At 36.8% G+C, this 23,568-nt stretch overlaps 1 protein-coding gene across 8 annotated transcripts in view; it reads left to right on the forward strand.

The window, feature by feature from the left end:
• The window catches only part of LOC115226098 (RNA-binding protein 39), a 127,172-nt gene that overhangs the window by 9,369 nt on the left and 94,235 nt on the right, over positions 1–23,568 (forward strand). For 3 of the 8 annotated variants that reach the window (XM_029797079.2, XM_029797078.2, XM_029797080.2), the window contains exons 2-3: positions 6,407–6,486; positions 21,048–21,091. In XM_029797079.2, coding sequence (XP_029652939.1) covers positions 6,433–6,486; positions 21,048–21,091 — 98 coding nt within the window. In that variant the 5' untranslated portion in view covers positions 6,407–6,432. Of the gene's footprint in view, positions 1–6,400; positions 6,487–21,047; positions 21,092–23,568 lie in introns of those variants that run through there. The other 5 variants (XM_029797081.2, XM_036514876.1, XM_036514877.1 and 2 more) reach the window with 3 other exon arrangements.

Consider the following 23,568-nt stretch of genomic DNA (forward strand, 5'->3'; position numbering starts at 1 on the left):
TATCCCCTTTTTTAAAATTGTAGAGTGTAAATTAAGGTAGATTTGGCTGTTACTTCTAATAGTTTTAAGTAGTCAGTGTAAATAAATTACATGTTCTCATTAGCTTGTAAATGTTCCTTTTAATTTTTCCTAACAACTGAATGGAACTTTTAATGATTTGAGCAAAAGTATTTTAAATCCTAAGCTAGTGTAGGCATTCAAACTTTTTACGCACTTTAGCAAGCACATGCTTATAAATTTAAATGAGTGATAACAGTTGATGTGCACAGCACCAATATAGTCACTTCAAGGCTGTGCATCCATATGGCTTGGAGAATATGTTGCTTGCAGTTTATTTATAATTGAGTAGGTAACTAGAGAAAATGCTTTTAGCTGCTCACATGCTATCATCATTATCATTTAATGTCTATATTCTATGCTAGCAATGGGTTGAGCAGTTTAACAGGATCTGATGAGCTGGAGGGCTGCATTGAGCAAGGTTTCTGTGGTTGGATATCCTTCCTAATGCCAACTATTTTATGGTGTATACTGGCTGCTTTTTTCTTGTCCCTTGCTTAAGTGAGATTGCCAAGTAACTTACAAGAAGACAAGACCCCATTGATTGTGTGGAAACGGGGCAGTGTTGAAAGAGGTGGCTGGGAAGCTAGAGTACAATTATGTTTGTCTGTTGGAGTGAGGACCCTTCTCATCTTTACTGATGACTTGTATGGTGAAGAGTTGCACACTGTTAGCCATGCTTGTTCATGGCCATCTTCAATCCATGGCAAGACTAGGTCAAGATGATTGGGGAAGGAGATGGATGCAGTGAGCAACCAAGATGTTTTATTTGCCTCATCTTGCTATCTGCACTCCACAATGTGTTGCTGCAGCTGCCTTCCCTTCCATTGAGCCATGGAGGTTTCTTTTGCAGAATGAACTGGATCTAGTCTTCATGTGTGTGGATAGGCAAGCCCTAATATACTAATTAACACATAGCTAGGACACAAGCAGGAAAAGCGGAAAGTATAGTGGAGAATAAGTATCAGGGTGCACATTCTCAGGAAGGTGGATAAAGAGAGACTGGGGACTGAGAATCAAAGATGGCTTAGTGGGTAGGGTTGCAAGTGTGTAAAAGGAGAAGTGAACATGGATGGAAGATGAACAATGGTGAATCTCTGGAAGAATTTGACAAGTAGGAGTGTATCATGAAGGAATATGTGGTTGGTAATAAATAAATAAGTTACGGATATATTCCAGATTCAAAGAAACTGGTGAGATTCTGCTTCGGCACCAGTAGACCAAAAGGTTCATGGGGATGTGAGTAGTGTAGAATTTTAATGTTTTAGGACTTGTCCTTCGTTACAGTAAAATATCAGCCAAAGTATTTTGACATTGTAAGCTAGATTATTTCTAAAAAACTCATTGAGATATATGGGACAAGTATATAAAGCATTCATATTATTGGAAATATGTCAAATAGGCAAAGGCATCTTTGATCATGTGAGGAGAAGGGGACATTTTTTTTGTGCCGACATAGTTTATTCATGTGTGAACTGTATAGCTACATAGTTAAATGAATAATTTCAATAGCCAGTTTGGATTAGTTTTGTTCAAACAAGACAAATGTTCACTACTGTATGAGGTTTTTTTTTTTGCCATCTTTTGTTAAGGATTTTATGTTACTTGTATATTAATTTAAGCCTTTAGCTTTTAGATTACTGTGTCAAGTGAATAAATAGTGTATTATGTTATAGCTTCAAAATTTCGATGATGTGATTATTTATTTTGTGAACGACATTGTTGGGTATGTGTGGGAGGGTGAATCTGTCCATTTTGAACATAAAACAGGTAAAATATTTTGCCCTCGTATCATCATCATCATCATCATTTAACGTCCGTTTTCCATGCTAGCATGGGTTGGACGGTTTTGACTGAGGGCTGGCAACCAGATGGCAGCACCAGGCTCCAGTCTTGATCTGGCAGAGTTTCTACAGCTGGATGCCCTTCCTAACGCCAACCACTCTGAGAGTGTAGTGGATGCTTTTTATGTGCCACCTGCACGGGGGCCAGTCAGGCGGTACTGGTAATGACCTCGCTCGAATCTTTTTACACGTGCCACTGACACAGGTGCCGGTGAAGCGACGTTGGTAACAATCACACTCGAATGGTGCCCTTTTATATGGGTGGTTTAAATGCTAAAGGGTTAAAGTAGCCCTTTGTCAGCCTTGATCACAGAGCCATCTATTTTGCAGATATAGTACAACCCATTGCATTACACAATGTGACCTTCCTCTTTTAATATTATACAATTACATTTGAGGGAAATTGGGCTGTGATTTCTAGTAGTTTGATAAACCTCTCAGAGATTATCCTTTTAGGAGTGAGGAATAACAAAAAAGAATATCCAGCCATGATCACCCCATCGCTTTTTCAGACATAATACACTTTGTTACATTATCCAATGTAACCTTTTAATATGGTAGGGTTACATTTGAAGGAGATTTGGCTGCTATTTCATGCAGATTGATAAATCATGTAGAGGTTCTTTTGTTCGGGATGAAGGACAGCTTTTTAATGAGATTCTAAATGTTATTCTGTTTTCATTATTTAAATTTTAATGTTTCTTTCCAATTAGTATTTTCATGTAGGTGAGTTGCTTGACAACCCAGATGGAGTAAAACATATGACCACATAGAGGGCTCAATCGTAATTAAGATGTGAAACTTCCTTACACAGCTTGATATCGATCGATAATTGAAGCCATTTCATTTCACCCATGCTTCATAAACATAATATTTGTCTAAAATATTGTTTATTACAACTTCAACATCGTTAATGGGTTGTTTGTAGATAGAGAGAGAAAATTTATGACTATTTGCCAGTTTGTGTGTAGTTTATTGATATATGAAGTGGAATTTTGACCTTGGTGTTTGTAGATTAGGAGGGTTGGCTTAAACTGCTGCTTCGTTCCATCTGGCATGCTGACTTAATTGAATATGTTGCATACAGAGTTTTTGTTTTCTTTATTCTTGGTTAGTGAATAATAATAAAGTTGAGTATTGAATGAGAGAGAAAAGGGTCTCATTTCTGTGATGACTTCAAATTATCATCAGTGTTTTTAATGTTTTCATTTCCATGCTCACATGGGTTGGACAGAATTTACTTAGGTAAACTTTCTACAGCTCTTTTTATTGCCTGCCAAACCTTACTTCTTTCCAAGTGAGGCAGTATTTCTCCATGGCCAGGTATATTTTCGATTTCTTTATTACCCACAAGGGGCCAACATAGAAGATACAGAACATTGGGGACATAAAACATCACAATTACGTGTATGAAAAAATGGATGCCAGCCTCGCCTGGCCCCTGTGCCGGTGACACGTAAAAGCACCATCCGTTCGTGGCCGTTTGCCAGCTCTGTCTGGCACCTGTGCGGGTGGCACGTAAAAAGCACCCACTACACTCGCGGGGTGGTTGGCGTTAGGAAGGGCATCCAGCCGTAGAAACACTGCCAGATCTGACTGGGCCTGACGAAGCCTTCCAGCTTCACAGACCCCAGTTGAACCGTCCAACCCATGCTAGCATGGAAAGCGGACGCTAAATGATGATGATGATGATGATAGATGAAAGTGATACTAATTGGCACCATCCGCTAGCATCACTTACCTGTCCGAAATACAATACACATTATTCTCTATTTTCTTCTCAAATCTCTTTTCCAGTTCCGTAATTGTCTCTTTTTTCAATTCAATTCTAAACACTTTATTGTTCATCCCTTTACATTTTTCCATGAATTCCTCTAAACATTCATCCACGATTAAAGCGCACGTATCACTGTCCCTGTCACACCATTGATAGTCTTTCAACATCTCTTTTGTGTCTTTTCTCCTCGTAATAAATAGAAAACGGAAGATTGGAAACAGACATCACTTGTACTCCACAGTTGCTCATTTATAAGTCTTTAATGAAGTTGAGACAAGGTAATGACAACACATATACATAACTAGCTTCTTTCAGTTTCTGCCTACCAAATCCACTCACAAGGCTTTGATCAGCTTGTGGCTCTAATTGAAGACACTTGCCCAAGATGCTATCCATGGGACCGAACTCAAAACCATATGGTCAGGAAGCAAATTTCTTGACTACACAGCCATGCCTACACTCCAGTTAATCAGTGATTTATATTTAAAAGTGGTATTTAACCCTTTCGTTACTGTATTCATTTTGAGATGCTCTGTGTTTCTTTCAATTACTTTATATAGAACAAAGAATTTAATAAAATAACTTAGTTATCATTCAGCTAGTGTTAGGAACATAAATTGTGACTAAGTTTTGGTGGAAGATTTTAATTCAAAACTTATGAAAACAAGACATTTGTACTCAGAACCAGAACCGGTTTCAGCCGGTTTGGTCATGAAAGAGTTAAGCATTAAATATTAAGACAAACAGTGTCTGATATGTTGTCCCAATATATTTTACATGATTAATGAAGAATGACAAAAGTTGTTTGTTTAAGGAAAGTAAGTAAGCTGGCTACAATGCCACCACCAGTTCCACTTTTTGCCACATGTGCCATACATCTTACATAGCATGTTCCAGTTTTTATGTTAAATGTTGCAATTCCATCGTTATTGCGAGTGACATTTACAGAATTTTTAAATGAAAGTTATTTTAGTAATTTTGTATCATTTTAAAATTTGGTTTTGTATGCAAGAAAAAAAAATTTCTAATTTTGCTCACTTCTAAATGAGCTTGTTGACCTATGATCAAAGATGATCCATCCATGATCATTGCATTTTTTTGTATCAGTGACTGAATTATCCAAATTTACACATTTATTAAAGACAGACTGTAGTTGAAGGAATATGGAATATGGTTGTTGTTTCTTGCAGGCTGAGCAATTGCTTTGAGGTTCACATGTTAATAATCAAGTTGATTATCTCTCTGGAACAGAAGTTCTCAAATTGTGGTACAGTTAGCACTAGAGGTACACAAGATAAATGTGGGGGCATGCAATGTTTGCAAAATACCGAGATTTTGAGATAATCACATTTTCAAGACAGTTGGTTAACATGCACAGTGGACTTTCTACATTTTCTACCTATGAGTTCTTATAAGGCATTGGTCAGTCTCAGGCAAAACAGAAGGCACCTCTCCACACTGCTGTGCAATAGAAACAGACCTGAAACCATGTGGTTGTGATTATGGTTATGATTATTAATGCTTCATTAACACTTATTTTGCTAATGAAATTTTGCCTGCCATCAATATCATTTGATGTCTGTTTTGTCTATGTTAGGTTGGACTAGTCTTCTCTAAGTAAGGCATCTCTCCACTTGTTGCTGTCTTTTCTGACCTCCTTTGTGGGGTTCAGCATCTTTAAGTTGGTCAACTTTCCCTACTTCCTTGGTTTTGCCACCCCCCTTTTTTTTTCTGTATTGGCCAGCTGTCATATATATTACATGTCTGTTACCAGCACATCTAATTTCTTTTTTGTGTCTGCGTGTTCCAATGAATTTTGAACTCTGTCTGAACCAAATACTGCAAAGTGACTAGCTTGAATTGTGCCAAAGGTTGTTGTAATTGTAGACCCACCCATCCAATAATCTAAATTTAAAAATAATTATAAATGTGGCAAGTAAAATGGCTGAAATAGAATTTAATTTTCTTTTTTAATATTTCTGTTGAATAACAGCTTTTGTTTCACTTAATGTTGAAAATAAGGAATTCAGTAAAATAACCATGTCATTATTAAGTTGGTGTTCGGAACATATTTTAACATGAAATTTTGGAAGGTGTATTTTTCTTTAATTTACATCACTTTAAAAACAGGAACTTTATATCTTAAAACCAAGGGTTCAAAAAGTTTAGGACATGTAATAGAAGGATTTGGAAACTCTCATATGACTAAGATATTTCTATTTGAACAGAAATTAACATGAAATTTTCAGATCACTTTAACCCTTTCGTTACTGTATTTATTTTGAGATGCTCTCTGTTTCTTTCAATTACTTTAACTATAACAAAGAATTTAGTAAAATAACTTAGTTATAATTAAGCTAGTGTTAAGCATATAAATTGTGACTAAGGTTTGGTGGAAGATATTAATACAAAACTTATGAAAACAAGACATTTGTACTCAGAGCCAGAGCCGGTTTCAGCCGGGTTGGTAACGAAAGGGTTAAAACTGGAATTTTGCTTCATAGAAGTAGAGTCAGTATTAAGTGATGGTGATTAATTTTTGGGAAAAACCATTTAGTTAGAAATCTTATTCCTCCATTGTCCCCCATCTCTTCTCTCTCTCTCTCTCTCTCTCTCTCTCTCTCTCTCTCTCTCTCTTTTTCTCTCTCTCTCACCTCTTTCTGTCTCATATGCCAACTTTATTGTTAGAAATCTCAACTAATTCCTGTTTTTTGTTTTTCTATTTCAGCTTGAAAAATATTGCAATAAGCAGCGATGGCCGACGATTTTGATGTTGAAGCTATGCTGGAAGCTCCTTATAGGAAAGAAGTAAGCATAATAATAACAATAATAATAATAATAATAATGATAATAATAATAATAATATCATAGTAACGTTATATGTTAAAGCAGGCAGCTTGATGGCAGAAACTTAAAACTACTTAAACAACAGGATATCCTTTCAAATAATGTCACAATTTTATTTTTTTATTAAGTAAATGTGTACTCCATAATCTACCTACCCAGCTTATAACGTATACATACACATGCACACCCGTGAAGTTTGTCATAGTGAGGGTTGGGTGGGGGGGTTGGTAGGGTCAGTATTGAATGTTCTGCACTATTTAACATTTTAATGATTTACTGGTCCAAATATCTTCGTTTCACGATGTGCAACTAGTAACTTAAGCCTATTTATTTTATAGTTTCCCCCCTGCCCCACTAACTTTGAGATCCCTTTATTTAGCATGTGTTGATAGTGTTTTTGTCGAGAGATCTTGTGATGGCTCCTTTGGCTCAACAATTGATTGGTCCCTGTCTGGGTGGATTTGAGCCCAGCTGTAGTAAATTACAAAATAACACAGTTGCTGGTTACACAATAATAATCAGCTGTTGCTATTCTTTTTTTAATAAGCCTGCTGGCCTTTGGGCAATGTCAGTGCCTAAAAAAAATACTGAAGTTCTATAGTTGTAGATTCAGCTGTTATACCAAACCGCTATCAGATGTCTGCCACTGAAGAAACTAGGTAGGCTGAAATTATGTGATCTGGCAGTTCATCTGTGTATAACAAATGATTCTTGTTTGCCAATGATATAAATATAAGTTCTTTTATGCACCAGGTGTCCAAGAGAAGTCTTCTCTGGGTAAACAATGCAGTATTTGGTGTTCTAACAAAATATCCATATAAAGTTGGATATAAAAATTGCCTTTTGGCATTAATATTGCTTCTGTCACTATTATTTACTGTATTAAAATTGTTTTAAATCAGATGTGCACACCCGTTGCATTTAGCTATAAAGGAATATGCATGCTCTAATGTAGTAGTTCCCTGCCTTTTCACTATCAAGGACCCCTTTTATTTAAATGAGTTTTCCCATGGACCCCTAGTACTACTTTTGCGGACCACAGGTTGGGAACCCTTGCTCTAATGTGTGTGGAGCATTTGAGACAAGTTTTCTAAATGTTCTGATATTTCTAACTTCTCTCAAAAGTTGGTGGCAAACTTGCAGGCCATACAGAGCACACAATTATCATCATCATTTTAATGTTATTTCTAGCAGGTCTATAGAAATCTTCTCTGGGCATATGGTGGTTATAGTTATATTTATTTTCATGGTCTGTCTTGACTGATCAGACGATGAGACTAATTTTTAATGAGAGTGTTAGGTAGGTCTGGCATGAGTCCTAGGATCCACAGGACTGGAGTTTAACCAGGTTTCCCTAATGTAAAAAAAAAGGGTGTTTGCAATTACTAAATTCCTCCACTGAATGGGGACACAGGTTTGTTGTAGTCAACTTCCCAGCTATTACTGGAACTTATTTACAATTGCGTGAACTGGAGCAACACGAAATGAAGTGCTCTGCTCAAGAACACAATGCATTATTTGAGAATTGAACCACAATCTTATGATAATGAGTGCAATACCTTAACCCCTGGGTCATGCACTTTCACAACAAGAGTGTGGGTGAGATGTAAAGGAAATTTGGTTGCTACTTCTAGCTGGTCAGAGAACCATCTAAAGGACTGCATTAACTGACGAGTGGCTAGGGGTTTTGAGAATTCAGTGAATTTATGTGGGATAGCAAGCAACAGTTGGGATCCAAGACATGTGCCATCATACACCATTGTGTGATTTGTTCCACCCTGATCACTCAACCATAAGGTTAACTAAATTTATATACATTATTGCTTCTCTTTCTTTGTGTCATTTAGAGCAAGACACCATAATGTCTCTTAACATGTATACATGTCTCTTAACATGTATACATGTCTCTTAACATGTATATGTATACTTGTAGTTCATTATATTGTTTGTGTGGATTCACCTAAATGATTGTTTTTTTTTCTGAATGAACATAAATGGTTTCTGACACAGGTAGATTTCTCTGCTGCATTGTAGGTGAATATCTTCTATTGCCCCAGGCTGACAAATATCATGTGCATGAAATTTAGTGAACAGAGGTTAATGTGGAAGTGTTTTGTGTATGATTTTAGTCCTTGGACCATGCACATGTACATACACACAGTCCTGAAACCTGTCTTTGTTTAAATGTAGACACACCTTAATTGAATATTCATATGACTGAAGTTACATTTTAACTGTATACAGCTTGTCTATTAATTAATTAATACTAGCAGGATCTGTGAAAATTCCACAGTGCTAGTCTATATTTGAAAATATTATGTTATTGTACAAGCAAAGAATTTCAAACAGTTGTTTTGAAATCCTGCCCTTTAATAAAAACTGTACTTTAGAATATAACTGAAATAGACTTAAAAGGTATTGACTATTTTTCTTCTTTTAATATTTTGACAGATATTTTGTACTTTTTAGTTTAAGGAAATAAAAGCTGAATTAAATTGCTAAAACGTATTCGTATATTTGTATAGACAGACGGACACACACACAAATACAGTTTTCGCTGCCCACCCACCACCAGAGCTCAGTTATTTACCAATTGAGATTATTTTCCTTTCTTTTCAGTTTAGTTCAGCTACATATCTACTTGTGTATTTATTAGTGTATGTCTCTATCCGTTGACATATCTGCAGACTCATCTGTGTGCTTACCTGTCTATCAAAAGAAAATGCAGATATGATAGTTATCTAACTAGCTTGTCAACTAGGCTATCTGCATTCTCTTCTGTATTTATCTCCTCTCCCCCCAAAATAATGATACCTCAGCATTTGGTTAGGAGCATTTTTTTATTATTTGTTTCAGTCATTTGACTGTGGCCATGCTGGAGCACCAGCTTTAAGTTGAGCAAATCGACCTCAGGATTTATTCTTTGTAAGCTTAGAACTAATTCTATTGGTCTCTTTTGCCGAACCGCTAAGTTACGGGGATGTAAACACACCAGCATCGGTTGTCAAGCGATGTTGTGGGGACAAACACATACATATATACGACGGGCTACTTTCAGTTTCCGTCTACCAAATCCACTCACAAGGCTTTGGTCGGCCCGAGGCTATAGTAGAAGACACTTGCCCAAGGTGCCACGCAGTGGGACTGGACCCGGAACCATGTGGTTCGTAAGCAAGCTACTTACCACACAGCCACTCCTACGCCTAACATGTAAAAGATAAATTTGTAACATCTACAGCTATTGACTACAGTTATTTCACTTCAACTATTTATCAATATGTCTTCTGTGTGCATAAATCAATAAATTTCCATGACATTGTGTTGCTATGTTAGACATTTCGACTGTACCTGCAATTCGAACACACAAATGTAGAATAATAGAAACCTCTTCTATTTGTTTCTCTCTTTCTCTCTCTCATACACACACACACACACACACACACACACACACACACACACACACACACACACACACACACACACACACACACGTCTTTCTTTGCATCAACATTGTTATATGTATAGCATTATTGTCATTTTATGTCCACTTTACTAGCTTGTTATGAATTGCCTTATTCAAAGTTGGTGGAAGTCATTTTGCCTTAGTATATATAGCCACCGATGTTATTCAAGGGAAAGGCAAAGGGGCCGATTCAGCTTGGCACCAGTGATGTCACAACTCATTTCTACAGCTGAATGAACAAGAGCAATGTGAAATAAAATGTCTTGCTCAAGAACACAGCTCAGTCCAGGAATTGAACTCACTACCTCATGATTGTGAGCCTGACATTCTAACCACTGAACCATGCATCTTCACCCATTATACTAAGCCCACTTTATTTTCCTACTTTCCCTGCCGTGAGCCCTATAGACCCATAAAGTTGGAACTTATTCAAGTTTACTGTGTGTTTAGGTTGAGTGTACAGACAGAACACTAGGCCTTCACAGGATTAAGTCCTTGGTGCCACTGGTACTCATTCTCAGCTGAGTATAGTAGTGTGTAATGAAGTGTCTTGGTCAAGTACACAATGCACCATCTTTCCAAGAGTTGGACTCCTAACCTAATGATTGCGAGTTCAACACCCAAACTACTACGCTATACATTTTCATATTTTCTCTAGATAGCTTAACCCTTTTGTTACTCTATTTATTTGAGATGCTCTTTGTTTCTTTCAATTACTTTGAATATAACAAAGAATTTAGTAAAATAACTTGGTTATCATTAAGCTAGTGTTAGGAACGTAAATTGTGACTAAGGTTTGGTGGAAGATTTTAATCCCAAACTTATGAAAACAAGACATTTGTACTCAGAGCCAGAGTTGGTTTCAGCCGGGTTGGTAACGAAAGGGTTAAAAATATCATGGTGACTTTAACTCTTTTGTTACCGTATTTATTTTGAGATGTTCTGTGTTTCTTTCAATTAATTTTAAATATAACAAAGAATTTAGTAAAATATCTTAGTTATCATTCAGCTAGTGTTAGGAACGTAAATTGTGACTAAGGTTTGGTGGAAGATTTTAATTCAGAACTTATGAAAACAAGACATTTGTACTCAGAGCCAGAGTTGGTTTCAGCCGGGTTGGTAACGAAAGGGTTAAAATTAGAACCTATCAGGGAAAAGCAAACAGCAGATAAATTCATTCTCACATATATTACAGCTTAATTTTCAATACAAAATGATAAATGCATAACAGTTACTATTTGTATGTATTTCAGAATATTCTAGCCTTTGTTACAAATGCAGGAGGACAACGGGGATCTTTTTGTTTTAAACTGCATCGGCTTTATGTTTATGCATCCTTTACATATCCACATACATACATTTATATTTATATGTATATACTAGCAGTATCACCCGGCGTTGCTCAGGTTTGTAAGGGAAATAACTATAAAGCATTTTTAGAGAGTTATAGCAAAAAAATTGCAAAAAAATGGGAAAAAATGATGGTAAATTTTTTTGAGAGTTAAAAAGGTGGAGTTGCGTCCCCTAGACAATTTGTGGTTTGTGTTTCTGATTCTCGACCCCATGTCGAATTTATCGATTTTTTTCAGAACTGGGGGAACTTTTCAAAATTTTCGCTGCGTTAGTTTTGAATTATGACATTGGGCTATGTGTGTGTCAAGTTTCATCAGAATCGGTTGAAAGCCGTGGTCAGGGTGAGGGTACAACCTAACAGACACACAGAAACACGCAGACAAACTGCCGTTTATATAGAGAGAGATATAGAAAGAGACATATATTATATATACATACATATATATATATATATATATATATATATTTTTTTTTTCTTTTTCCTTGTTTCAGTCATTTTGACTGCGGCCATGCTGGAGCACCGCCGTTAATTGAGCAACTCGACCCCGGGACTTATTCTTTTGTAAGCCCAGTACTTATTCCATCGGTCTCTTTTGCCGAACCGCTAAGTAACGGGGACATAAACACACCAGCATCGGTTGTCAAACAATGCTAGGAGGACAAACACAGACACACAAACATATATATATACATATATACAACGGGCTTCTTTCAGTTTCCGTCTACCAAATCCACTCACAAGGCTTTGGTCGGCTCAAGGTGCCACGCAGTGGGAGTGAACCCGGAACCATGTGGTTGGTAAGCAAGCTACTTACCACACAACCACTCCTATATATATATATACATACACATTAATGTTCAGATCACTTTAAATTGTTGAGTTGCTTGTGAGATCTTTGTAACCCTTTTGTTAACACATTTCTGTTGAAAAACAACCTTTGTTTTAATTAATTTTGGAACTAATGACAAATTTAGTAAACTATGCCGTTGTTAAACTGGTATTGAAATTTTGATGGACAATTTTTAGATCACTTTTAAATAGGAAATTTTTTATCATAGAACAAAGGGCAGTTGTGTGTAGGTTAACATCAAAAGGATTAAATTGTTTTCAATGGAATCTAACCTGAGATAGTGTTGTTTAGTCCCAGATCAGCATGAATTAGTAGTGATGTTGGTGAATGGCATTCTAACTGTGACATCCCATTCTTTTGTGTATATCTACAACTATATGTCTGCTATTTCTGGCAAGTTGAGTGATCACACAAAAGCTCTTGTTGAATTGTAATCTATTTATTATAAAAAAAAAATAATTTGTTATTGAAGGAGCAAAATGATCAGAGCAGCCAACTGGCTTCTGTACCCGTGGCATGTAAAAGGGTACCATTCGAGCATGATCATTAACAACGTCGCTTCACTGGCACCTGTGCTGGTGGCACGTGTAAAATGATTCAAGCGAGGTCATTGCCAGTACTGCCCGACTGGCCCCCGTGCCGGTGGCATGTAAAATGCACCCACTACACTCTCGGAGTAGTTGGCATCCAGCTGTAGAAACTCTGCCAGATCAAGACTGGAGCCTGGTGCAGCCATCTGGTTCGCCAGCCCTCAGTCAAAATCGTCCAACCCATGCTAGCATGGAAAGCAGACGTTAAACGATGATGATGATTCTGAAGTTACAGTAACATGATTATACATTTAGTATGTCAACGTAATGTATGTAACCTAGATGGTGTGTGTACACATACACAACTTTTTCTAACCAGCAACTTTTTTCCCTCTTTCACTCACCCGTTTCTGCCTAGCTCCCACCACCATCATAATCCAGGGCTGCACTTGTCATGGGGTAAAGGGTAAACTAAACCCTCGAGAGCGTCACTTCAACATGGCCACAGTCCAGTGACTGAAATCAGTAAAAGAATAATCTCTCAAACATACATTGTTTTTCAGGGATGTAATGAACTTATATTGTTGACCCTTAGAAGGGAACTTTATTGGGATATGAAATACTGCAAAGAATTAATTTCATTTGTTTGTTGTATGATTTTGTTGGGTTAAATGTCGAGTAAGTTTTATTGGAAGCCAGTCTTTTTTTTTTATATATATTTTATTATGACTAAGAAGGCTTTCAAGATTGATGGGAAGAAGGGAATTGTTCACGGGAGGAAGGACAGAACCAGTAACCCTTTTCAAGGCCTCAAAAACTGATGGGAGGAAGGAAGTTATCAAACTGGAGATCTGGCATAAATGCATGCAAAATATTGGATTGTATTACAAGTACCAAAGATCCAAGTGGCAAGAAACTGTCTCTTTTACAGACTTCCATACAGTTTCCCTTTTACTAGATTTTACTCATTAGACTTTAAGCTTGCAGAAGGTACTTGCTGTGGAATCAAATCTAAAGCCACATTGTTATAAAGTGAACAACTTAAATATACTCGAATCTATCCTAGTGTTCCCTCATGGCCACCCATTCATTTTTGTTTTGTTTTTGTATACCTTGTCTGTTGAGGACTACATTTATATTCTTCCCCATTTTTGAAAGATGGCAGGGTGTGTTTTGGGATATTTAGCTGTTATTTCTAGCAGGTTGATGAACTGCTGTTACAGTGTCTTTCATTGAGTTCGTAATTGAGTATATATCAGTGGTTCCCAAACTGGATGGTACTGCACCCCCCACCCCCACCCCGGGTGGTGAAAAGATGGTAGTGGTTTGAGTTGAAGAAAAGTGGAGTGATAATGGGGGTGGCCAAAAGGGGGCAATGGATGTAACAACAACAGAATAATGGGTTAATTAGGTTATTTTATTTGTGAAAAACAGTTGTTGAATTTGCTGTGTTTGTGGTGGTCAGTGGTGGAGTGGGTGTTCTCTAGGAATGTGTCTCAGGTGCTAAGGAGGAAGCAGCCTGTAAAAGTTTGGGAACCACTAGTATATATCTCTTAACCATATAATTTGTTGATTTCTCCCCTTCCCATTCTACACAAGGATGATAGGTAAACCTGACTCTGGTAAGGAATTTGAAACAGATGGATAAAATTAAAAAAGATACTAAAGTGCATTTTAATCTTCTGCTGTGTTCTCTTGGCCATCTTCACTGTTGTAGACTAATTAATAATGATAATGATGCTAATAATGATAATAATAAATACAGTGACTGAAGTTCAAGTAATTTTTAATTCTTTTTTCAGATGTTATTCACCGTTGGAGTGTAGTTAATACTGCGAGTGATGATATTCACATACACAGCTCTTTACCACCAACTGCTTACTGTTTTTGTTTGAAATTGCCCCATTCCCCACCTTTTTTTTTATCTTTTTGTGTTCCTGTTTGTTTTCTATTCATTCAGATGACCCCTTCCCTGTAATCCTATTGTTACATACATGCATTCACACATGCAATTTATTTGCTTGTTTTAAACAATTTGGTTTAATTATATATATATATATATATATATATATATATATAAAAAATGTACATACACACACACACACACACATATATATATATAGTAATTAATGATAATGTGCTTTTGAAACAAAAATAAACAAAACTATAAAATAAAGAGACATAGAAACTGTACCTTTTCAATTGAGGACCATTAGCTGCCACCCCAGCCCATTATTTTGGAACCATTAACCCCAGCTCTTCTGCCTCTCTCCTTTGATCCTTCCATTTCACAAGTTGTTCAGTTTCTCTAATTTTGCAGATGCAGGTAAAACAAAAAAGGTAAGTATGTTACTAATAGCCAATCTGATATATTTGTTCCAATTATTTCTTAGCCGTTCTCTCTACTCACTGTCAAAGTTCAGCTTCAGCTTTGAGCAGGGCTGGTATCGTAACCAATGAGGTATATCCGAGCTGTGCTTATTGCGATTAGTTACAGATGTTGACATTTCGTGTGTTATAGGGAGGTGTCTGTTTATCCACTTCTTTCTTGATGTAATTGCCTTTAAATGTGTTACACTTTTATCTTAATTTGATAAAATTAAGCCTTGTTATTGTTTTGTCTTCAGAGTGAAAGTCTTTGAAGAAAATCCTATCCTAGAATGTAGTAAAAGTTAATTTCTTAGTTAAGTTTTTATCAGTTCTTATCTAGTTGGGAACGGTTGGTTTGTACAGATTACCTTCAAGATAGAAACTTGTTACTCTGCAATCTTTATCTCGTTTTTGGTTATTTTAAATAGGTTATCCCCGTTAGATATCTTTGTCACTGTTATCTTTCAGTATTGAGTTGCTGATAATTTTGTTCACATTGGATTTGATTCTATATCTTTTAATTCGTTATCTCTTATTTTCCATAGTTTCTCTTTTGATGTGATCTTAATGTAAATTTGAAATTTTTGTTATATTTCCTATCTGCTTCTGCTGTTAATTATTTAATTTTTTTTTTTCGTCTTAAAACATTTTGTGTATATATGTACAAAGGGAACCGAAAGTCTTGCTACTGTTTAATGTATTTGTGTGTATTAAGTGGTAGCATGACCTTTTGGACTGTTCAGTTTGTATATGTGGATACAGACATCCAATAGCTGGATTTAGTTACTTAAGCATAATTTTAGTGGAGTAGGGAGTCCAATTGATCCAACAACTGGAGGTTTCTTTGTTGAATCTACTGGAGATCCATATAGGCATGGCTGTGTGGTAAGAAGTTTGTTTCCCAACTACACAGCTTCAGGTTTAGTTCCACTGTGTGGTGCCCTGGGTATGTGCCTATGTGCTTTCTATAGCTCCAAGCCAACCAAAGACCTATGTGGTTTTGGTAGAGGGAAACTGACAAGAATCTATTATGTGTGTGTGTGTGTCATCATCATCATCATCATCATTTAACGTCCGCTTTCCATGCTAGCATGGGTTGGACGGTTCAACTGGGGTCTGGGGAGCCCGAAAGCTGCACCAGTCCAGTCAGATCTGGCAGTGTTTCTACAGCTGGATGCCCTTCCTAACGCCAACCACTCCGAGAGTGTAGTGGGTGATTTTATGTGCCACCGACACAGGTGCCAGACGAGGCTGGCAAACGGCCACGCTCGGATGGTGTTTTTTATGTGCCACCGACACAGGTGCCAGACGAGGCTGGCAGACGGCCACGCTCGGATGGTGTTTTTATGTGCCACCGACACAGGTGCCAGATGAGGCTGGCAAACGGCCACGATCGGATGGTGCTTGTTACGTGCCCACAGCACGGAGGCCAGTCGATGCGGTACTGGCTACGGCCATGTTCGGATGGTTTTATTGTGTGCCACATATATATATATATATATATATATATATATATATATATATATATATCTGTTGGCGTGTGCACATGTTTGTGCATGTTACTATCTCTTTGATTTGGCATTGTATGGTAGTTGTAAACAAGTATTACTGTCATACAAATGGTGTCCTTTATTTTCAATCTCCTCGGAAAACCTGTCTGGCCATGAAGAAATATTACTGTAGTTGGAAACGGGTGAGGGTTAGTAACAGGAAAGGTAGCTAGTCATGGAAAATCCACATCAATAAATTCTGTCCAACCAAGATGATCTTAGAAAAGTGGATGTTCAAATGATGGTGATGGACATTCTATTTCCATTTAGCTGTTGCTGAACCACTGTAAGATGAAATATCAGCCAGCCATTGCGGGTTAATCTATGTTGGTTGTTAGGCCTGTTTGTTCATGCTGGCTGGTCAGAACATTAGTACTGGCTGTTGACAACTTGGTGGAATTTTTGACCTAGAACACGAAGAGCTGGAACAGTTATGTTTAGGTAACTGGTCTACTGCTCTGTCATATCACTTTACTTTTCATCGGTGAGTGAATAAAAGATCTCGGTGAGAATAGAATTAAGAACAAAAAGAGTTGGAATGAATATTTTTAAGGTGAGCCGTCCAGTGCTCCTGAAGACTGTTCATTCCCTATCTTGTTTGTGTGTGTGTGTGTGGCTTGAGGTTAAGAAATTTGCTTTGAGACCATGTGGTTTTGGGTTCTAACTTACTATATGGTACCTTGGGCATGTGTCTTCTCTTATAAACACTAGACCAACCTATGCTTTGTAACTAAGTTTGGAAAATGGAAACTGTATGGAAGCTGCCAGCATGTGTTTATGTCTGTCTGTAACTTGTCTTATATTAACACCATTAGCCATTTGACAACTGGTGTTGATTTGTATAAGTCCTTGATACTGGAGTTGGACTTACTCTTTGAGGCCATAGTCCAATAACTGAAAGCAGTAGAAATGTGTGTGTGTGTACTGGGCCACAGGCATGGCCAAGTGTTTAAGAAGTTGGTTTTGTTGCCATTGGGTTCTGGATTTGATGTCAGTGTGACATCTTGGGCAAGTGTTTGTAGTGTATCCCTATCAAAAATCTGTGTGGAAGCTTGTCAGATGGACTGTGCTTATGAAGCTAGCCTCTAATTCCCCCATCTGATTTACTTCAAAGTCTTAAAAACCTGTGGAATACTTTGCCAGTTATAGACATGATAGTTCAGATGATGGAACTGTTGATATAAATGTCATTTACTTATATACCCTTGTTTAATATTTATATTCCAGTAAAATGTGGCTTAAAATGTGACCATTTTTTGAAATAGATTTATTATGCTATGTATACTGAATGGTATGTTTTACCAGAATTTTTGCAACTCGGGGTTCAGTTCAATATTCCACTCTTATATCCTTGTATCATCAAAGCAAGGACATACAATATTATGAAAAAGAGTTGCATAATATCAGAATAATGACAAAACCACATTTTGATATTTCAAATGTATTTAATACACTTGTTTCTGATAATTATGCAAGATAATCCTTACAGAATATTATCTTCAGTCAAATATTTCAAAATATTTTACTGAAGAAGGTAGTATTATGTAAGTATTAAATTCTGTAACTACTAGAAACTTGTATTAAATGTATTCCAAATATCAACATATGGTTTATATATATATAAATAAAACCATCGCATTTAGCCTACTCAACTTGGAAGTCCTTGGTCGCTTTAGTATATATTAAATATAATTTTTCCTCTTCATAAGGTAGTTTTGTTTTTATTTGTTGTTGCTGTTTTTTTCCCCCCCTTCAGTAAATTTTAGAGTCGTAAATTCTAAAAGTCAAGTTTTTCTACTTAAGATTTATCATCGTAAACATCATTTAAATTGATTATCTATAAGATAATTTAAACATCCAGGATTTAATACTTTCTAATTGTCTTCTAAGCTATTTTTTAATGCTTTCATTTCAATCATTTTGCTTAAAGACCATATTAAAATATTTTGCTGTCTTGTGACAGTTTTTTTTTTTTTTTTTTTTTTTAGTTTTATTTCCCCCCTCCCACCTTTTTTTGTGCGCATTCTATTATTGATAAACATTTACATTTCTTTTCATAGAATAATTGAATGAAACATGAATTCTGAAGTGACAGACCAAGGGGATTTCCAAATTGGTTTGATTAATTTATCTACTCAGTGTTCAGTAATATTTTAATCTTTGCTGTTTTTGCAATGCCAGCTCCGGCCATATTTCGATCTGAAACTGAATCTTACGTGCCTGCTCTCTCTCTCTCTTCATGTTGGGATTAAGAAACTGAATTGCAGAATTGACACCAGGAAAATAAATACGTTGAAAGCAAATGTTAGAGAGAAAATAAGATAAATCACTCAACAATCAAATGCTGGTTCCTTGATATTTAGTTAGTTTTTACTAATTAATTAATTCCCAATATAATTCCCCATAGGCGCAGGAGTGGCTGTGTGGTAAGTAGCTTGCTTACCAACCACATGGTTCCGGGTTCAGTGCCACTGCGTGGAACCATTGGGCAAGTGTCTTCTACTATAGCCTCGGGCTGACCAAAGCCTTGTGAGTGGATTTGGTAGACGGAAACTGAAAGAAGCCCGTCGTATATGTGTACACATGTGTGCGTGTATGTATGTGTGTGTGTGTTTGTCCCCCTAGCATTGCTTGACAACCGATGCTGGTGTGTTTACGTCCCCGTCTCTTAGCGGTTCGGCAAAAGAGACCGATAGAATAAGTACTGGGCTTACAAAGAATAAGTCCCCGGGGTCGAGTTGCTCGACTAAAGGCGGTGCTCCAGCATGGCCGTAGTCAACTGACTGAAACAAGTAAAAGAGTAAGAGTATAATGTCTAGAATTTGCCACTCACCTTTGTGTGGTGTTAGCACCATCAGCAACAGAATGATGAAGTATTAGTGAAACACTAATGAAATATAATTAATCTGCCACATCTTGGTGTCATTTGTCCGACTGACCACCAGAATAAATCTGTTATTGGTTGTAGGCATGACTGGGAAAGAAGCTTTCCTCGGCAGCCACATCATTCTTGATGAAATCTCTCTGCTAGGTACTTTGGACTAGTGTCCTCTGTGGTCTTTGGATGATCAGCCACTACCTTGTCAGTGAAATTTTGCAGAGGGTAACTCTGAAAGTTGTGTTAGTTTGTGTGTGATAGATGCAGATATAGCTGTGTGGTTTAAAACTTTTGGGTTCAGTCACTCTACAGAATACCTTGGGCAAATGCCTTGTAGAACCTGGGTTGACCAAAGTCTTGGTAGATGTTAACTGAAAGATAGTTGTGTGTAAAATATGCACTCATATACACACACGTAGGTATGCATACATGACTATTTCACATCTACATTTTCTTGTATGGGTGTTGTCATATTGGCAGTGTTGTTCTCAGTTTTCCTGTCAACAAATTGTCTGCTTGCTTCATTCTTTTAAAGCCATATAGAATAAGGGATTTCATACAGGTAAAACAAGTAGAACAAGAAGGTCTTTTACTCTAAAACAACACCTCAATAATATATTCATCTAACCCATGCAAGCATGGAAAATGAAAGACTGTGTGTGTGTGTATGTGTGTGCTTATGCATGTTTCATGCATTTGTATATCTTTTGCTGATGTTGGTATACAATGGCAAGAAAATTGAAGTGATAATTTTTGACCCATGTTCCTTGAGATATTTGTTCTCTACAGAGACAGTAAATCATTGACTGGCTTGTTGGAAATATGTAACCAGTGGCATCATTGTATAAAATAGGACTGTTGTCCAAACAGATCTAATTTGGCTGGTGGAGACATGTCTTAACAAAACCGACATGGGCCATTTGAAGAACAATCAGTTTATTTAGCAGTCACTTAGGTCTAGTAGCTAATCTTTTGGCTATTTCTTCAATCTATTTTCATCGTTACTGCAGCACAGACTTGTTCTTGTGTGTAGTATGTAAAGGAGATTTGTGAAGTGCACATGCGGTTAATAATCTGTAGAAATCTTACTATTCTTATTAAATATTTTAATCATTTCAAAACCTGTCTAGGAGCCAGCATGTTATAACATAGAATACATACATGTCTCTGTGTGTGTGTCTATATGTCTATATATATATATATGTATGTATGTATGTATGTATGTATATAGATACACACACGCTCCCGACCACAAGCACTAATGCAGGAGATTATAAGTTTCCAACGCTAGTTACAGAACACTTTACTCTTTCTCCCTCACTGTCTCTCCATCTTTCCAACTTCCCAAAGCCAGCTGTGATCAGCCAGAATGCAGCTTCCAGATAACAACAAGGATATTCTTTTCAGCACTGTATAGCGTTTGTTTCCGAAGAACTAACACCGTTCCTCTTTCATCTTTTTCAACTTGACCTAAGCTGAAGAATTTTTACTATTTCGGTCTTTTTTGTTTTGTTTCTGTTTTTCTAGGATGACGTCGTCAAAACTGATGGAAGAGCTGACAAAGAAAGAAGGTAGGTTTATCGCTATTGATTTTTCTCTTTTGGTGAATTGTTTCTAAAAATCATTTCTATTGATCTGTTTGTTAGATTTGAACTTGATGGGAGGGAATGTTCTAGTAATAAATTTTTTTGTACTTTAGAGTAAGACACAGTTTCTCTTGCATATTTTTGTTGTCCAAAAAAAGAAAAAAAAAAGAAAAAAATCACAATCTTTGGTTAAAGATTTTTTTTTCCCTTTTACTCAAGCTAGATCTAAGATATTGTTATTTGAACCTTGATTGTTTGGTAACAATAGTTCCTGGTGACCGGATTTTGGTTGAGAAAGTTAGGGTCTTGGGATTTGTGAAGATTAATTTTTGGTTTTTGATATACCTTCCCTTGTTAACTTCATAGAATCTGTAGGGACTGATACTCAATGTATGGCACAAAATGATCCACTGGGGCCAGTATTTAACATATTAAATATAATTATCTACTGAGGGTTGTGCTCAATATATTGCTCAAGTCCACATGACTCATAGGGTTCATAATGAGGCCTCTGGATCATTATGGCTTGTTATGATCCACTACTCAACACATGGTTTCCCTGGGAAGTTTGTCCCTTGATCTTTTCAACTGCACCTCTCTGTTACATGTAGCCTCCTATTTGCTGGGAATATTATTGACAATGTTGGTACAATCAGTTTTATGGGGCCCACATTGAATACTATAATATTGAATTTTCTTAGTGGTTGAAATTGGGTGTTGTTCTGTTGGATACCTTTCACAAGAACATAAGTGAAATGGTGTCAGGTGGGGATTGAAACCCACTCAGAGCCTGGTTGAACAAGAATGTGCTTCCCTTAGAATTACTGAAACCTTTCTCACGGTAGCACCTCTGCTGAGTGCTTCTCCATTTTACAAGCCTCTGCGTGGGTGTTTGACTTGCTAGAAGCAGTTGAAATATATCCCTCAAATCACACGTAACTGGAAGAGGATATGTTGGATTATGAAGTTCCTGATATACCCAGAAACAATAGTCATGACTGGAAAGCTTTTAATCATTCTATCAGGCTAAATTAGTTGTGTGGCTTCTGTAATTAATATAATTTTAGATCTGGAACGGATGTAAAGCTTTGAAGGGACACTTTGTATACACAGTGATTTAGGTTGGCTGTAACCCTAGAAATAGTCCATCAATGGGAAATAGGTTCAAGGAGTGATCAGTGTAAATTTGTTAAGGGCAAACAAATTGGAACTAAATGGTATTGGTATTGAGGGCAGTATTGTTTTTGGTGGACCCATTGTGCTTGTCTAACCCAAGGTCAGCTCTGATCCAGCAATTGTATCCCAGCCATCATTTAAATTAAGACAGTAGGCTACATTATCCTCTGTAGTACATCAAAGAGAGAGAAATATAGCTGTTATTTCTAGCTAATGGGTTGATTAGCTTCAGAAATAGTCCTTGTTATGTCCTCCGGGTGTAGGCATTAAGGACCCATCTCCTTGTTATTGTTGTTTGGTTGGCAGTCAGCTGCTTTGTGGAATTGGCCTGATTCTAGTGAATGCCATTGAGACGGAGGTTGTGATGTTACCATAGAGAAATTCAGCCAATCTTGGGAGACATTGGTTTTTATAGTTGGATTTGTGAAAATTGAAAAGATTTTTTGCTCCAGACCTTTCATGACCGTATCTAGTGAAATACTCTTGTTTTATGTTACAATAAATTTAGCAAATAGAGAATTTAAAGGGTTAGTAAAGTGACTGGTTTTTCATTATGAAGTTGGTGTGTAGAAAATATATGTACTGTAAATTCCTCCATTAAGTTATAACACAAGGTTCTAAATAATGTATAAACATTTTAAGATAAGACATTTTTGTATCATAGAAGCGGTGGTGGTTTTGGGTGTGCTGGTATCAAAAGGGTTGCAAAATACAAGCATAATAGCAATTTAACAAAACTGAAGGTTTGGGGCTTGCAAAGGAAAAAAAAAACTTGTAAAGGGTTAGTCGTTGGTATTGATGGTTTTCACACTGACAATCTCACTTTGACAGACTACAATACTATTGAAGCCAAGCAATTGAGGTTCAACTAATGGTTTAGCACAGGTTGGTCATTATATATATATAGCTGATGTATGTGTGTGTTTATACGGTATAGTTATGGTGATGGATATAGTGTAGAAGTTGTTTGTGTAAGAAGTGTTAAGTTAGATATGTATCATGCGTTTGTGTTTTTGGTAGACTACACTAACATAGAGATATAAGCAGGCTAGGAAAGGTGGGGAGAGTAATTTGCATATGGATGTGGTATACTGAGCAAAGAAAAATAGGTGTTTAACATTCTACATGCAGTGAATATTACTGTTAAAAGACAATGGTTATTACCGTTGCACTCTGTGTATCTGCTTTCTTGGTTTTGCATGATTTCTAGATCTTAAGAAGATAATCCTACTTTGGAGATATTAACCCTTTCGTTACTGTATTTATTTTGAGATGTTCTGTGTTTC

The sequence above is a fragment of the Octopus sinensis genome, linkage group LG29, assembly GCF_006345805.1.
Source record: "Octopus sinensis linkage group LG29, ASM634580v1, whole genome shotgun sequence".
In the NCBI taxonomy this organism is placed as follows: domain Eukaryota; kingdom Metazoa; phylum Mollusca; class Cephalopoda; order Octopoda; family Octopodidae; genus Octopus; species Octopus sinensis.